Below are 14,022 nucleotides of genomic sequence, written 5' to 3'. Positions count from 1 at the left end.
AAACTCTAAACCAAGAGGAAAATGCTGTGAGACCAGACCTCTAACCCCTCCTTAGAGGTGCCCTGAATAGCCGGCAGATTTCAGACCCTGCTGCTACTTAACTTATTAAACACAACCAGCTGCTCCTTATATGGTGTGCAGTTCCCAAGGGAGGGACCCAAGGTAAGAGACCAGAAGGGAGGACAGGATACTGAGAAGAGGAGCAGACCTGAAGAGAAGGAGGTGGGAGGTGCTTTTGAGAGGTGGTGGTGGTGGGGGCTTGCAGACTATATACTCCAGAGGCAGAGCTGCACATTGCAAGGGGAGATTTAACTCATCCGCTCTGTGAATGTCCAGCTCAAGCCTTTGATTCCTGGGTTTGCATCTCATGCTTGGGGCTATAATCTGAGGGTTATTGACTTCTTGTGCTGGAAGACTACTTCATGAACAGGCTACATGCTTAGGAGAAGACTAAATCGGAAGAGGTTTATTTGAAACAGATATTTTGTCAAATATGAGACTTCTTTTTTTGTTTAAAAAGACAAGGAGCATATTAGTTACCATCTATACAACTATAGTTTGCATGGGGGCTAGTTTGAATGTGGGACTGGAGAAGTAAGATTTAGTCAAATCTAGGGAGGCTGTAGAGTGCATGGTGTGTCATCTGAATGATCTCTCTAACTAGGTTCATGTGTCTGAGAATCATGTCAGATATCAGATAAAGGTAATGTGAAAGTCCCAGAAAGGCCACAAGAGACAAAAATCTAACAATATAAGACATGTTGGACATGCACAGCAGAATTATTTACAAGGATGACCAAAAAGTGGGAAAAGAAAGTTGGTTTATTTAGAAAGTAAAGATTTGGGTTGAGAAGATATGCGACGTGCGATAGTGGAGGGCGGGGCCAGCGTGGCGGTGTAGCATTTCTGGAGCAACAGCAGCTGCCAAAGGGGACAGCTGGGTAGTGGGCATGAGGAGGCACCCGGGGAAGAGAGCCTTCGTCTTAAAAGGTTTGGATGGATATTTATAGACATCCTCAACAAGTTCCCAGGTTTCATGTGAGAAGGGGAAACGTGGTGGGTTGCAGTGTTTGTCTTGAATCCATTTTGAAATCTCAGAAAGTTATCCTATTCATATTTGTGGACGGGCTCCTAGAATTTAGAGCTTGCTCTGAGCAGATTTCCATCACACACGTGCTTCAGTTTCTCTCTGAGGACGGATCACCAAGGAATGTAGAGCTGGTGTCTTTACTGGACGTTCTCCATCATCTTCAGAAATTCTAGAGACAGAATCAGAGGCCAAATGAGTCAATCGGCCTGCCTGTCAAACCCACCACACAGTGTAGATAAAGCCTGTACATGAGAAATGAGATTTTTATATTTATTGTCTGGGGAGCTAGAAACCCTATCGATATGTAAATGGACTGATCCTTATATGGTGCTTTTCTACTCTCTGAGAGCACTCAAAGCCCTTTACACAACACACAGCATGTCTCATTCACCCATTTGTATAAGAACATTTCTTTCTATGCTTATGTACATTCTACCTAACGTTCACACACATTCTCACTCTAATAGATGTATTGGAGAGCAAGCTGGGGTTAGTATCTTGTCCAAGGACATTTGGCATGCAGACTGGAGCAGCCAGGGATCAAACCACCAATCTTGTGATTAGTAGATGGTCTACCTCCTGAGCTACAGCCACCCCAATATTTAAAATATATATTGTGTACGAAATGTTTAAAATAAAAACGATACAAATAATGATTTTGACGACACAGCAAGGTATAAGACAAGAATGAATTAGAATTTTAAATGTTTGGTTGACCCTGCACTCTGACCCCCAATTACTATCCAAGACATGTTTCTATGCTAGGTATGCTAGTTTATCTATGCAATTTCATTTTTCTCATATATATATATATATATATATATATATATATATATATATATATATATATATATATATATATATATATATATATATATATATATATATATATATATATATATATACACATAAGCATGTAGCTAATACGCTGAATTAAGAAAAAGTTTCATATTTTATTCATTAAAATGTGCGTCGTAGCCTTCATCTGTCACCTGTTACATTACATCATTTCCTCTGGGATTAATGAAGTATTCTGATTCTGTTGCTTTATCATCTTATTTTATTAACTAGCCATGGTTAGCATGGATGTATACACATAACGAGCATGTCTTGAGACCCCCTCAGTTATAGATCTAAATCTAAATGTAACAATATGTACATGGTTTTTTTTTTTGCTCCACCTCCAGTGCTGCTGGTTTACTCGTGTGCTTCATGTCAAACTGCAATTGAGGCAGAATTACAACTGAAACTGGTTCATTCATATTTTTAATATTCTTAACGATATTAATAATAAAAATGATAACATTTGCTGCAAGCTGGACACATTTGAAGCTGTGGTGGAGAGATCACGGAGCAAACTGTCATCCATCATGAGGTCCACCCTCTGCACCAGTTATTGGACAGCTAGCAGAGCACCTTCTCTAACTTGCTAACCTGATTCAGGTCTGCATCACAGATATAAGAAGGCCGTCTCCCAGATAATGTATTATTTTATATTTATAAATGCATTGCATATTAAATTCTTCTTGTTGTTATTGTTATAATTGTATCAATTGCTGTAACAAAAAAAATCTCCCAAATTGAAATAAATACATTTCTTCTTATTATATTTTTTAAAAAGACAGCATTATTAAAAACGCACAAGGAAATGCCGTTAAATTGCCAAACAGCAATCATAATCTAATGCAGACTGGTGCAGATTTAATTTTTTTTTTGTTTTCTAAGCAATTTTGATTGTAGAGGTTGAAAGCCCTTGTTCATGACTACTGTGTGGGTGATGAATTTAGCTAAAACTTAGTGGTTTTGTTAAGGCTTGAGCTCAGAGGCATAGCTGCTTTGATGGCAGTGCTGACACAGTGATAGCTGTGTCACCCTCACCCTCGTTGAGTCTAGGTGCCGAACACGTCCTCATGCTTTATTAAAAGTGTTAGTGTCTTTTAGAGCCTTTTTAGTCAAATTACCTGACAATTAAATGTCCTGGTGTGAGGTATGAGGACTCTTAGCGAATAAACTCTTTTATGAGATCAGTTTGTTGGAAAATATAATTACACATTAATCAATGTATTTTTATGAGAACAATATTCTTTTTTCTTTTATATAACTGTAATACTGACTGACTGTACCTGTAAATAGAGGCTTAATCTTACCATCAAAATCAATCTTTCCATCTTTGTTTGTGTCAGATTCCCCAAATATCTCATCGATATCTTCCTCTGTCACTGGTTCTCCAGTCATATGAAGAATTTCCCCAAATTCCTCACGATCAACAAAACCATCTCCATTCCTGTAGATTTAAAAAAATATATATATATTTATATCAAGTTCAAACTCAATCTCCTTTCTTCCTGCCAATTTACATCGACGCAAAAGCTAAAGTCTGTCCTTTTCTCTTATTCTTGTATCTGTGTTCAAACAATTATGTCTTTGAGCTTTTTTACGTCTGACAATACTTTTGAGTTTTTATTTTAATGTAAATGTTGTTTAAGGGCTAAAAAGTCAGGTAAACAGGCTATGGGACTATAGTCAGTCACAACATTAAAGGCTCTGAGATCTAAAGTATGACATAAGGTATTTCATTACTGCAATAACTTGTTATTTTCAAATATAAAGATGTGTAAGTTGATATAAATCCCATGAGAAAGACTAAATCTTTGAACACAAAAGTGAGCAACAGGTGCTCATAATTATCATTTGTCTCTCTAGTTATTTGACACAGTAGTTATTTTATCAATTCTAAATTGCTTTTCACATAAATGTATGAAAACTTTATTAACTGTATTAAGTTTTGTGATGACGTTTAGTGTCGTACTTGTCAAAAATACGGAAGCATTCTGAAAGCTCTTCTTCGCTCTTTCCTGCCTGGTCCTCCTTTAACTGTTGGACCATCATGACCAAGAACTCCTCGAAGTCAATGGTACCGCTGCCTGAAGACAGAAAAGATGAATATTGGAAGATTACTGTTTTACATTTACTGGGTAGGAATCAGTTTGAAATGTCTCGTTTACTTATCAAATGATTATCTCCAGTTCACCAACTGGTCTTAAATTTTTGGTGAAGGGATGCACATAATGCTCAGTTCACTCATCACAAGGAATCTCGTGACAACAGCTGGACGTAGACTTTTAAACATTTTTATCCAACCATGATCTCACCATCCTCATCGACCTCCTCTATGATGGCATCCAGCTCCTCCCTTGATGGGTTCTGGCCCAACATCCTCATTACAGTGCCCAACTCTTTGGTGCTGATGTCACCGCCTCCATCTGTGTCAAACATGTCGAAGGCGGCCTTGAACTCTGGGTTAGAGAAGGAAAAGTTCAAATTTAGGCTTTTTTTTTTGGTTGCTTTACTGCCTAAGCAAAGCTGAAATCATTAATTTCCCATTAATTTTCATCCACAATACAGACTGTAAAAAGTCTACTTGAAAATCACTGCTGGAACTCAACTTAAGGTTATCACTAATTTCTTCATGTAGAAAAAAAAATACAGACCTGCAATCATCTCCTCAGTCAGGAAGGACCGGGCGTCACTTTGGGCATCAGTGGGCTTTAAAAAGAAAAATGAAAAAAAAAGGTGGAAATGCATCTGTAGTCAGGCAAGTGAATGCTATAAGTGATATCAGGTCATAACTAGAACAAGCTGTAAGGAGTGGCTATTGGGAAGGGGATAAATGAGCTTTTTCCCTTCACTTGTCACAGTGGAAGACAGCCATTATGTCCTGTAATAACATCACAGTGGTGAAAAGCTATATAGCGTTCTCTTTTGTTCACATGTCTAAGACCAACACATTAGCATCACAAAAGGTTTCTTAAGAAATAAACTACTTCTCCCTTCTGAAGTGTATTTAACCCTCTCCCCTCTCTCCCATGTCATTTGCTACAGTTCATGTTCTATAGATTAATGTTCTGTAATATTATTTAGAACATAAGACTAGAGCTTTATTATGACTTTTAAAGGCATCATCAAGTTTTGGTCTTTAAGCATTTTGCTACTTTAAGTTTTCATTTTTATTTGACTGAACACTGAATCACAGTTAGTCTGTATCTCTGCTCATCGCGCTGCTCATCGAAATGAATGGAAATCAGTCCTTCCAAGAAATTCAATGGCATTTAGTAATACATAATAACAAAATAAAAAGCAGAATGATGTCCAGAGTTGGGAAATCAAAGAGAACTGCATATAGTTAAAAAATTAGCTGGAGTACAATTTGCGGTAATTGGATAATTGGCCTTCAACTGCATTCACAGAGCAGATTAATAACTTTTTTTCAGTTTTCGGGCCAGTCAGTAGTTGTAACTGCAAATGGCTTATTAACAGTAAGAAAAATGACTTCCTAGCTATATTTCTGGAGAATGCAAAGTTAAACTTGAAAATTTTAGGCATCAGTTAGCGACGGGCAATGATTGTAGGCATTTATTAACACAACAAGCTGTTGCCTGCTGTTTTAGGAGATATGTGGGCAACTGAATAATTCTGGTCTTACCACTGCACTACCATTATCATCTCCTTTCCAATTAATAATATTATTTTTCATTTTTTCTTTTTTGTTGTTTGCTTGTTTATTTGTACATTTGTTGGGCAAAAAACCCCCAAAACATTTTAACATCTTTCAAATCCATGTGACGTGTGAAAACAAGACAGTTATAGCTCACAGTGATGCTCACTACAGTTTAACTATTCTACAGTGTTAATACTGTGAATGGATGTATTTTAAAATCATGAACCAAGCTATCATCAAAACTAACCAAATGCCAAGTGGAAACAAAACAGTGAATAAAAACAAAGCTGAACAAATTTAAAAGCATCTGACCAACATTTCCCAAGAGGAAGAAAATAGTTTAGTTTTTATGCACAGCCAGACTTTGTTAAACCATCCACCTTTAAATTTCTCAATTTGTATTTAGAATTTTACTCTAAAGAGATCATAACACTGGTGTGGATTTTTTAAAGTTTTGTAAATGTGGATTTTTTTAGATTTCAATTAATATTTTAACATAATTGTAATCCCAAGCAGTTTAGTAAACAGATTCTTGCAGAGCTTAGCATAGCAAAGATAAGAAAATAAAAATTAATTTTTCCTGTTTTCCTTGACAAAATGTTGATAATGTTGCGACATATGGAAGGAAACCCACCCCCTTTCCTTTAAAGCTATTTTTAAGGTGAGACTTGGGAGAGGATTTGACAGGGATTTTCTCAAGGTGAATTTCCTAAATTAGGACACTAAGAAAAGGCAGCTTGTCTTCTCACTTTACTCAGCTGTGTACATCTATCTTTAGTACCACTCCCTCCAATCTAAATATCAATCGTAGCGGGTTTAGTTACAAAGTGATGGAACACAAAAGCAGTGTGAGCCTGTAAGCAAACAGCAACGAGGAGTTACAGCAGTTCACAGCAACAGGTTACTAGTCAGACAAACTAGATTTGTGTGTGTGTTGTCTATCAGGTGTGTGCCCCGCATGACATTTCCAAATATTTAAGGAATTCCAGGATGATTTATAAAATCCAGTTATGATGCGGATGAGGACTTGCTGGATGAGCACAGCCAGTTTGCTTCAGGTATTTATCTCCGTCCTGCATCATCTGCCTTTTCTTCTCATCCCTTGAAAACCAAATCAAATCCTCAGGATGCATCAAAAACCTAAGTCCTCCTTCTCGTCCTTTACCCCCTCCTCCGTTTTTGGTTTCTTACCATGGTGGCGGGCTGTGGTGAACAACACACACCAGTACAAACAACAGACAGCTGGGAAAGAAGGTCTCCTTTCTATGCAGTTCAGGTAGCTCTGTGACTTTACTCTACTCCATAAGTACCCTCTCATTCCACCAGCATTTTACTAAAAATGATCAGGATTGGGCCGGAGACCCCCTCCTCGGACAAAAGCCGGCCAATCAAATTTGGTTTTAGTTTGTGTGCCCTTACAATCTCCTGATGGACATCCCCTTGTGTGGCACAGTGTCCAGTCCCCCATATTTAGATAACAGACAAGCTCACTGACATTTATTGAAAAAAAAAGAAAACACTGTGCAGGCATCAGGCAGCTGAAGGTTATTTTGGCAGAGGATCAACTGGGCATCTCAGTGCAGAACGACACTTGATTTCACATGGACCAGAGCGCGTGCACGCTCGCGCACATCACACACACATACATGCACTCACGGATTAACACCTCCCTGCATGCATAGATTCTCTGCCCCTTCCGCAGTGTCCATTCACCCATCTATCTGCCCTCCTCCCTGTCCTCAGGGCTGCTGACTTGCCCTTGCACCTATGACATCTGAAACATAAGAGCTGTGCAGAAAGACCTGTCACCTCACACAACTGTTCCCCGTCTTAACCATTTTAGCTAGTGGTTTCTCATTACCTGAACAGAAAAGCAAACCTCTAATTACCATGTCAGTAAAAGGCTTGATCGAGCCAAAGTCAAAGTGAAATTTCCACAGAAACTCATTCAGAATCCCACTGACACTAATAACCATAAATTAGCAACAGAGGCTACTTCACAGTACATCTACACACAGTGGATGAAACAATTCTTTTAAGTTTGCTCGCTTGTAAGAAATGAATAGTTTCAAGTATTTATGGTAGTTGAGAGGCAGAATATCTGCCAAAAAAAAACCACACTGAAGCGTTGACATAAGTCATAAATTGATTTGCTTGTCACTGAATGAAATAAGTACAGGGTGTGGGCCATTTATATGGATACACCGTAATAACATGGGAATGGTTGGTGATATTAAAGTCCTGTTTGTGGCACATTAGTATATGTGAGGGGGCAAACTCCTCAAGATGGGTGGTGACCATGGTGACCATTTAGAAGTCGGCCATCTTGGATACAACTTTAGTTTTTTCAATAGGAAGAGGGCCATGTGACACATCAAACTTATTGGTAATGTCACAAGAAAAACAATGGTGTGCTTGGTTTCAATGTAACTTTATTCTTTCATGAGTTATTTACAAGTTTCCGACCACTTATAAAATGTGTTAAATGTGCTGCCCATTGTGTTGACCCCCTTAGACTTTTATCTTTGGGGTCATCTGAAAGCAATTGTCTATGGTGTGAAGATACAAGATGTGCAGCACCTGAAACTACGGATACTGGATGCTTGTGCTGGCATTTCTCCTGCGGTGTTGCTATCAGTGTGTGAAGAGTGGGAGAAGAGGGTTGCATTGACAATCCAACACAATGGGCAGCACATTTAACAGTAAGGCGCTGTCACTTTTTTCACACACAATCTATTTATGCCTGAAAGAACGGAGAGAACCATGTGATTAGCGTGGAAACAAGAGCAGCTGTAGTTGCTGATCAACATTTCTTATCTGGAGATAAAGTATTCATTCATTTGATACAAAGTAATAATCATTTCTAAAAGGTTCACCAAAAAAATGAAAAAATGAAAAAATGAGGAGTCTAAAAATATGACCAATGTGTAAATTCATTAAACTCACGTCTACTTTTAGCCTTTCAGCGCTGTTGATCAGTACCATCATTAAACATTTTTCTCATGAATTTAAAATCCAGCTACTCAACATGATCAATACGTTTCAAAACACTTGAAAGGCAACAGAGAAAATGCTCAATTTAAGACTTCAGCAATGAATTAGCCTATGTTAAGATTTTTTATTTGCATATATGTGCAGTTACTACTTCACTGTTTCAAGTTAAACATCTTACCTCAAAAGATTCATTCAGACTCTTGATAATAGCAAATTAATGCTAGTTTGAGTCTGCTCATAGGGTGACCGCATCCAACGAACTAAACGCTGGGCAAAGGAAGTGTTTGTATGAAATGATGTGGGACACACAACTAACGCTGAGACATTCTTATATATCTAAACAAAATAAGCACATCAACACACAAGTTACACAGGTTGAAGCCGCTGCTTGTGTCATTTAAAAATGTATCCTATTTTATTTGGAGGTATACTTGCATATTCCCTTTTTCTATATAAAAACAAAACAAAAAGCATCCATCCTCCACAGTGGCCTCCGTCCCAAAGCTGAAGAGTCATTTGTCTAAAGAAGAAGAGTCATATCTTCTAGAAACCTTAATGGCAGACTAGCTCAGTTCTCTGTAACGCTATAACGGATATGCTGAATGCATAGAAAACCTACCAACAGTCAGTTTTATTGGAATACAAAGAAAAGAGTCCATATAGCATCCATTTTCTCCAATTTCACAGTTTTTACAGCAAATATGAAGCTCTACATCTCTACAGTTTGATCAGTTCCATGGATTTATTTGAATTACAGCTACATTGCATGTGGAAAGATGATTCCACATGCAGCTGAGTGCAGGGATAGTGACACTAATCTCGAGAAGAACCTGGGCGGCTGATATTCAGCGACAGGTTTATGAAAAGTGTGCCACTGTCTCCACAGCTTCACCACTGTGGTGTGGAGGCAGCATTATCCTGGCTGCCTCAATCATGTGTTTACACAACATGAAAATAATAATTTAAAAAAAAAGTCATTTTTTTACTTCTTCAAACACACAGGTTTGATGTGTCAGTATCAAACCTAAAGATAAAATTAGTGGCAAACAACCTGCCCGTTTCATGAGCTGTATGTTCCTGACACTTCCTGTGCTATTAATTTCCACCCTCCCTTACTATGATTTGGCACATAATCTCTTATCTAGTTCAGAAACTGATCTTGACTGTGGATGATTTAATTACTGGTGATTTATTGCTGGAAGTTGACATTCACACTTTGTTTAAAAAAAAGGTTAAATGAAGATCTAGTCAGCGTTTATCTGGAGATTTCTCCAGTCTGACTGATTATGGCATTTAAAAATCATAGAAAAAGGATTTTGAGTACATTAGCATGCTAAAATTGCCATTCACTTCAAACAATGCTGTGCACGTGCATGTCAAAGGTGCAAGCTGCTGCATACAAAGCCTTGGATAAAAACCTGCCTGAATACAGTCAGGAAAAAAAAATCCAGCTGCGCTGATCACACTGTGCACCTTTTCTTCTTAATCCTTCTCCTGTAGATAACACTTTATCACCCTCCTACTGTTCTCCATATTATGATCCTCACCACCTCCTGTTTCCATCTTAAGCTCTTCTCACTCCTCTCAGTCATCACCCCTTGTCTCCCCCAGAGGGCCATAGTGCAAGTTCAGCTTCCATGCTGTCCAGCTTATGTCACCAGTGTTATTGGAGTGCCTGTTTGGTGCCTGACTGACAGCACCAGCTGAGGCTGACTTCCCAGAAGCAAACTTCCCTTGCTTGGGTGAGAGAAAAAAAAGCGTGGCTCAGTTTGAAGACTTTGATTCGATAACAGATAACAGAGAAACAAAAAAGATGTGTTGTTATCAGCTCTTTTTCTCGTTCTGTCTTCTTTTCTTTCTCTTTCCATGATCTCTTCTTCTATAACTCCTTCTATTCCTGGACATTCTCCACGGAGCAGCTGAGTCCTCTGGACAAACACACCCTAAATAAGGCTTGAGGTATGCCATCACTCGTCCACGTTTAGCCTCCACCATCTTGATCCTTCACTCCTTCTTTTGCTACCCTTCTTTCTGCTCCTTTTCCCTCCTCGAGCTAAAGACTGCTCTCCAGTCTTTAGCTCAAGTAAATGTTTCAGTAAACTAGCTGTACAGTTCATGCAGACTTATTAAACTAAAAATCTGCTGGGAGACTCCATTGTGTAATTGCGTGCTGTTTCAATCCCAGGAGGAGAAACAAATCCCTTTCTGCTGTAAAAATCTTCCAAAGCAAACATGCAGCAAACAGTTGTGACGTGTGAGTGTCAGATTCCAGCTACACATAAGGTTTGCTCACGATAGAGCAATAAAGCTACAATCACAGCACTCGGTGGCTGCTGGGGTTTTGTCCAGACCTTTGAGAAGTTTTTAAAATGACAACAAGGTAAAAGAGATTTTGTCCTTCTTGTAGAGAACAACATCATGTCATAGCTGCCTCCAGCTGATGCTAAATAATGCAGCCAGACCACCTTATACTGAATACTGATCTGCCACAACATTAAAGACTTTGTCAGGTGTGACAAAGACCAAAGGTGCACATTTACTCCTAAAGCACTCCCTGATGGCACAACACAGCAGTTGGCACAACCACACCACAAAAACTGCTCAGGCTTTGCTCAAGGAATATGTAAAAGAGAAGAAGAGGTTGTCTGAGTAACAGGTGTGTACCTGTTACTCAGACAACCTCTTCTTTCCAAATGAGCATGCACATGTAGTGCCACAACAAGCCTCAGCCACAGACGAGCCACTTCTTTGCTGCTTTTTTGAGTTCACCTTTTGTACAAGTCAGCTCTGTGAAATCCCCATGGGTCTCAAACAGAAGCTCTCCTTAAACTGAAACTTGGCGCCCTACCATCCATCATATCCTCCAAACCAAGAGCTTAAGATCACCCGTAAGGGAAAACTTTGAACATCTCATCACCTACAGTACATAATATCATCAAATTATTCACAGAATGTGGAGCCGTTTCTGTGCACCAGGGACAAGGTCTAAATCAATATTGCAAGCCCATGATCTTCAGGTAGGACTGTATTAAAAACAAGAGTGACTGTGTCATGCAAATCCTTGCATGGACTCAGAAACACTTGCAGAAATCTATGTCTGTGAACACAGTTCAGTACGCTATCTACAAATGCAGGTCAATGAAGTTGTGTCATGCAAAGACAAAGCCATATGTGAACACAATCCAGAAACAGCTTGAAGTGTATTAAAACAGGTCACAGCTCTGGGCACAGTTTTTTTGCAGATTGGTGAACCTCTGACCTCTCTAAGTTTTTTAATAATCAAAGCAAAGCTGGAATGAACCCTGTTTATTGTTTTAGAAACACAAATAAGACTAATTCTTGCTCTATACAGTACATATCAATCAATCAATCAATCAATCAATCTTTATTTATAAAGCACTTTTCATACAAAGATGTAGCACAAAGTGCGTTACATGGTTAAAAGCAGCCCACCCCACTCCGCCCTCCAACTCACTCCCCACACTCTCATTAACATAAACGATCATGGAGACATACCCCCCCCCACGCACACACACACACACTTAAAGAGTAAAATTGGGCTGGGCACACATGAGCCAGGTGAGGAAACACTATCACGGGGAGCCGTCTGCACCGGGAGCCGGTCACAGGCCGCAGCCTCCAGGCTGGGCACACAGCAGGAGGGAGGCAAAGAAGCCCCCCAGCCAGGCTGAGAGGACCCACAGAGCCCCAGCAGCCACGGTCAATCACAGCCCCGGTGCAGACAGCCCCCTCCAGGAAACACTGGAGATATGACCTAATAAGAGTATATACAGAATAAAAAAAATAAAATAAATAAGAATGGGATACAATATAAATATAAATAGAGTAAGAAGATAAAAAATGAATAAGAATAAAATCAATAAATATTAGGTAAAACCTAAATTAATTATATAAATAGAATAACAGGATAGAATAAATAAGCATAAAATAAATAAATATATAATTCCAATATACTTATTGGAAAACAAGGAAGAGGAAAAATAGATTAAAAAAAGAACTAGATACCCAGAGTACATACTGTAGTGATTTGGAGTAGCTACTTGAACATGTATTCAAAACACACAAAAACACAAGGCCTTCAACAATGTAATAAATCTAGTGAAGGGATTTGTGCCCTTGGAAGGATGTGTGTATTTATGTAATCCACATGAGTGTACTTGACACTGATAATGTGCATGCTTTTTTAATCTTATAAGATAGTAGGTTGTCCTGAAATAGTAATGTATTGCCTCCTGTTGTAGTCATTATTCTTTCCTAATTTTAGTAATACAATTATATATCATATTTATTACACAATCACACAAAGCTATATGTGAATTTACAATATTCTGCAAATTTCAATAAGCTTTCATATTTAAAAATAGCTTGTCAAACTGGCCTCTGGGCTGCAGTTACCAGTCTCGAGCACTAGGGGGCAGTGTGTGCCTATATGTCAAAAGTTAATTTCGAAAGTTGAGGTACTTTGATAAGTTCAACAAGTTCGCGTAAAATGCACTCACATAATATGTTCCGAAGCGCCTGGGTGTCGCAAATCTTCTCACAGGCGAACCGGGGTGTTGTATTGGTAACAATAGTGACAGCTGAAAACACAAATAATACAAAAGGTGCAACTAAACAAAAGAAAAGCAAACTACATTTTTTTTTATAATTGGCTTTTTATTGTTTAATCAAGAGAAATTCAGAAGCACAATAAGGTTTCCAAAAACTCCACAAGGACATTCAGGGAAACTGCTTTGACGCGCTACAACCACGTCAAACACTGTGATCGTGTTTTAGTGGGTGAATTCTTTTGCAAGAATCCGAGAAGAAGAATCCGAGAAGCTTCTTCAGAACTGAAGAAGCTTCTCGGATGAGAGGTGAAACGTCTTCAAGTAACTTAAAGAAGTCCAGACGCTTTTCTTTGCAAGCTCCTTTGACTACGATGACCTGGATGACTGAGAACCTTCACAGACGGTGAATTCTTTTATTTTTCAGCAACTTTTTCTGTCTTTTACACTCTCCACCCCCCCATCCCCCCAGCTTTCCTTTTTATCTGATCCACTTTTACAACTTCCCCTGCTTCATACTGCCGGCATACGAGAGCGAGCACGATAGAAAGCCACTGCAGACGCATTCATGTGAATCCTTGGTGTGCGCACCTGTGCGCCATGGAGACTGCAGACCGAGTCCAGAGTCTGTGCTGAGAATCCTGATGCGTGGATTTTACGTGGTCTGTGAATTGTTTGCTGTTCAAGTTCAAGAAACCACCCTATGGTCATCATGTCAAATGTGCCCCCCGATGGCCAGCCCGCCCCTGCAGTGCGACGTCCAACAGCTGGTCACAGAGAACTGTGGGCGTGTGTATGCGCGCGTGTTGCCAGGTCAGATCGTACAGGTGTGGAAAAATGCTGAAGGATGCAGACCTGTGAATGGCATTAGG

At 39.1% G+C, this 14,022-nt stretch overlaps 1 protein-coding gene across 1 annotated transcript; it reads right to left on the bottom strand.

Moving 5' to 3' along the window:
* Positions 1 to 804: 804 nt before the first annotated feature.
* tnnc2.1 (troponin C2, fast skeletal type, tandem duplicate 1) lies at positions 805 to 6,889 on the bottom strand. Its single transcript, XM_084916649.1, has 6 exons — positions 6,780 to 6,889; positions 4,582 to 4,636; positions 4,243 to 4,386; positions 3,900 to 4,014; positions 3,238 to 3,374; positions 805 to 1,259 (listed from the first exon to the last, which is right to left on the bottom strand). The coding sequence occupies exons 1-6, from the start codon at positions 6,780 to 6,782 to the stop codon at positions 1,228 to 1,230; spliced, it is 486 nt and encodes a 161-aa protein (XP_084772775.1). The 5' UTR covers positions 6,783 to 6,889; the 3' UTR covers positions 805 to 1,227.
* Positions 6,890 to 14,022: the final 7,133 nt, after the last annotated feature.

The sequence above is a fragment of the Perissodus microlepis genome, chromosome 20 (assembly GCF_051167445.1).
Source record: "Perissodus microlepis isolate ML-2025 ecotype Zambia chromosome 20, ASM5116744v1, whole genome shotgun sequence".
Taxonomy (NCBI): Eukaryota; Metazoa; Chordata; class Actinopteri; order Cichliformes; family Cichlidae; genus Perissodus; species Perissodus microlepis.
This window is presented reverse-complemented; position numbering and strand designations above follow the sequence as displayed.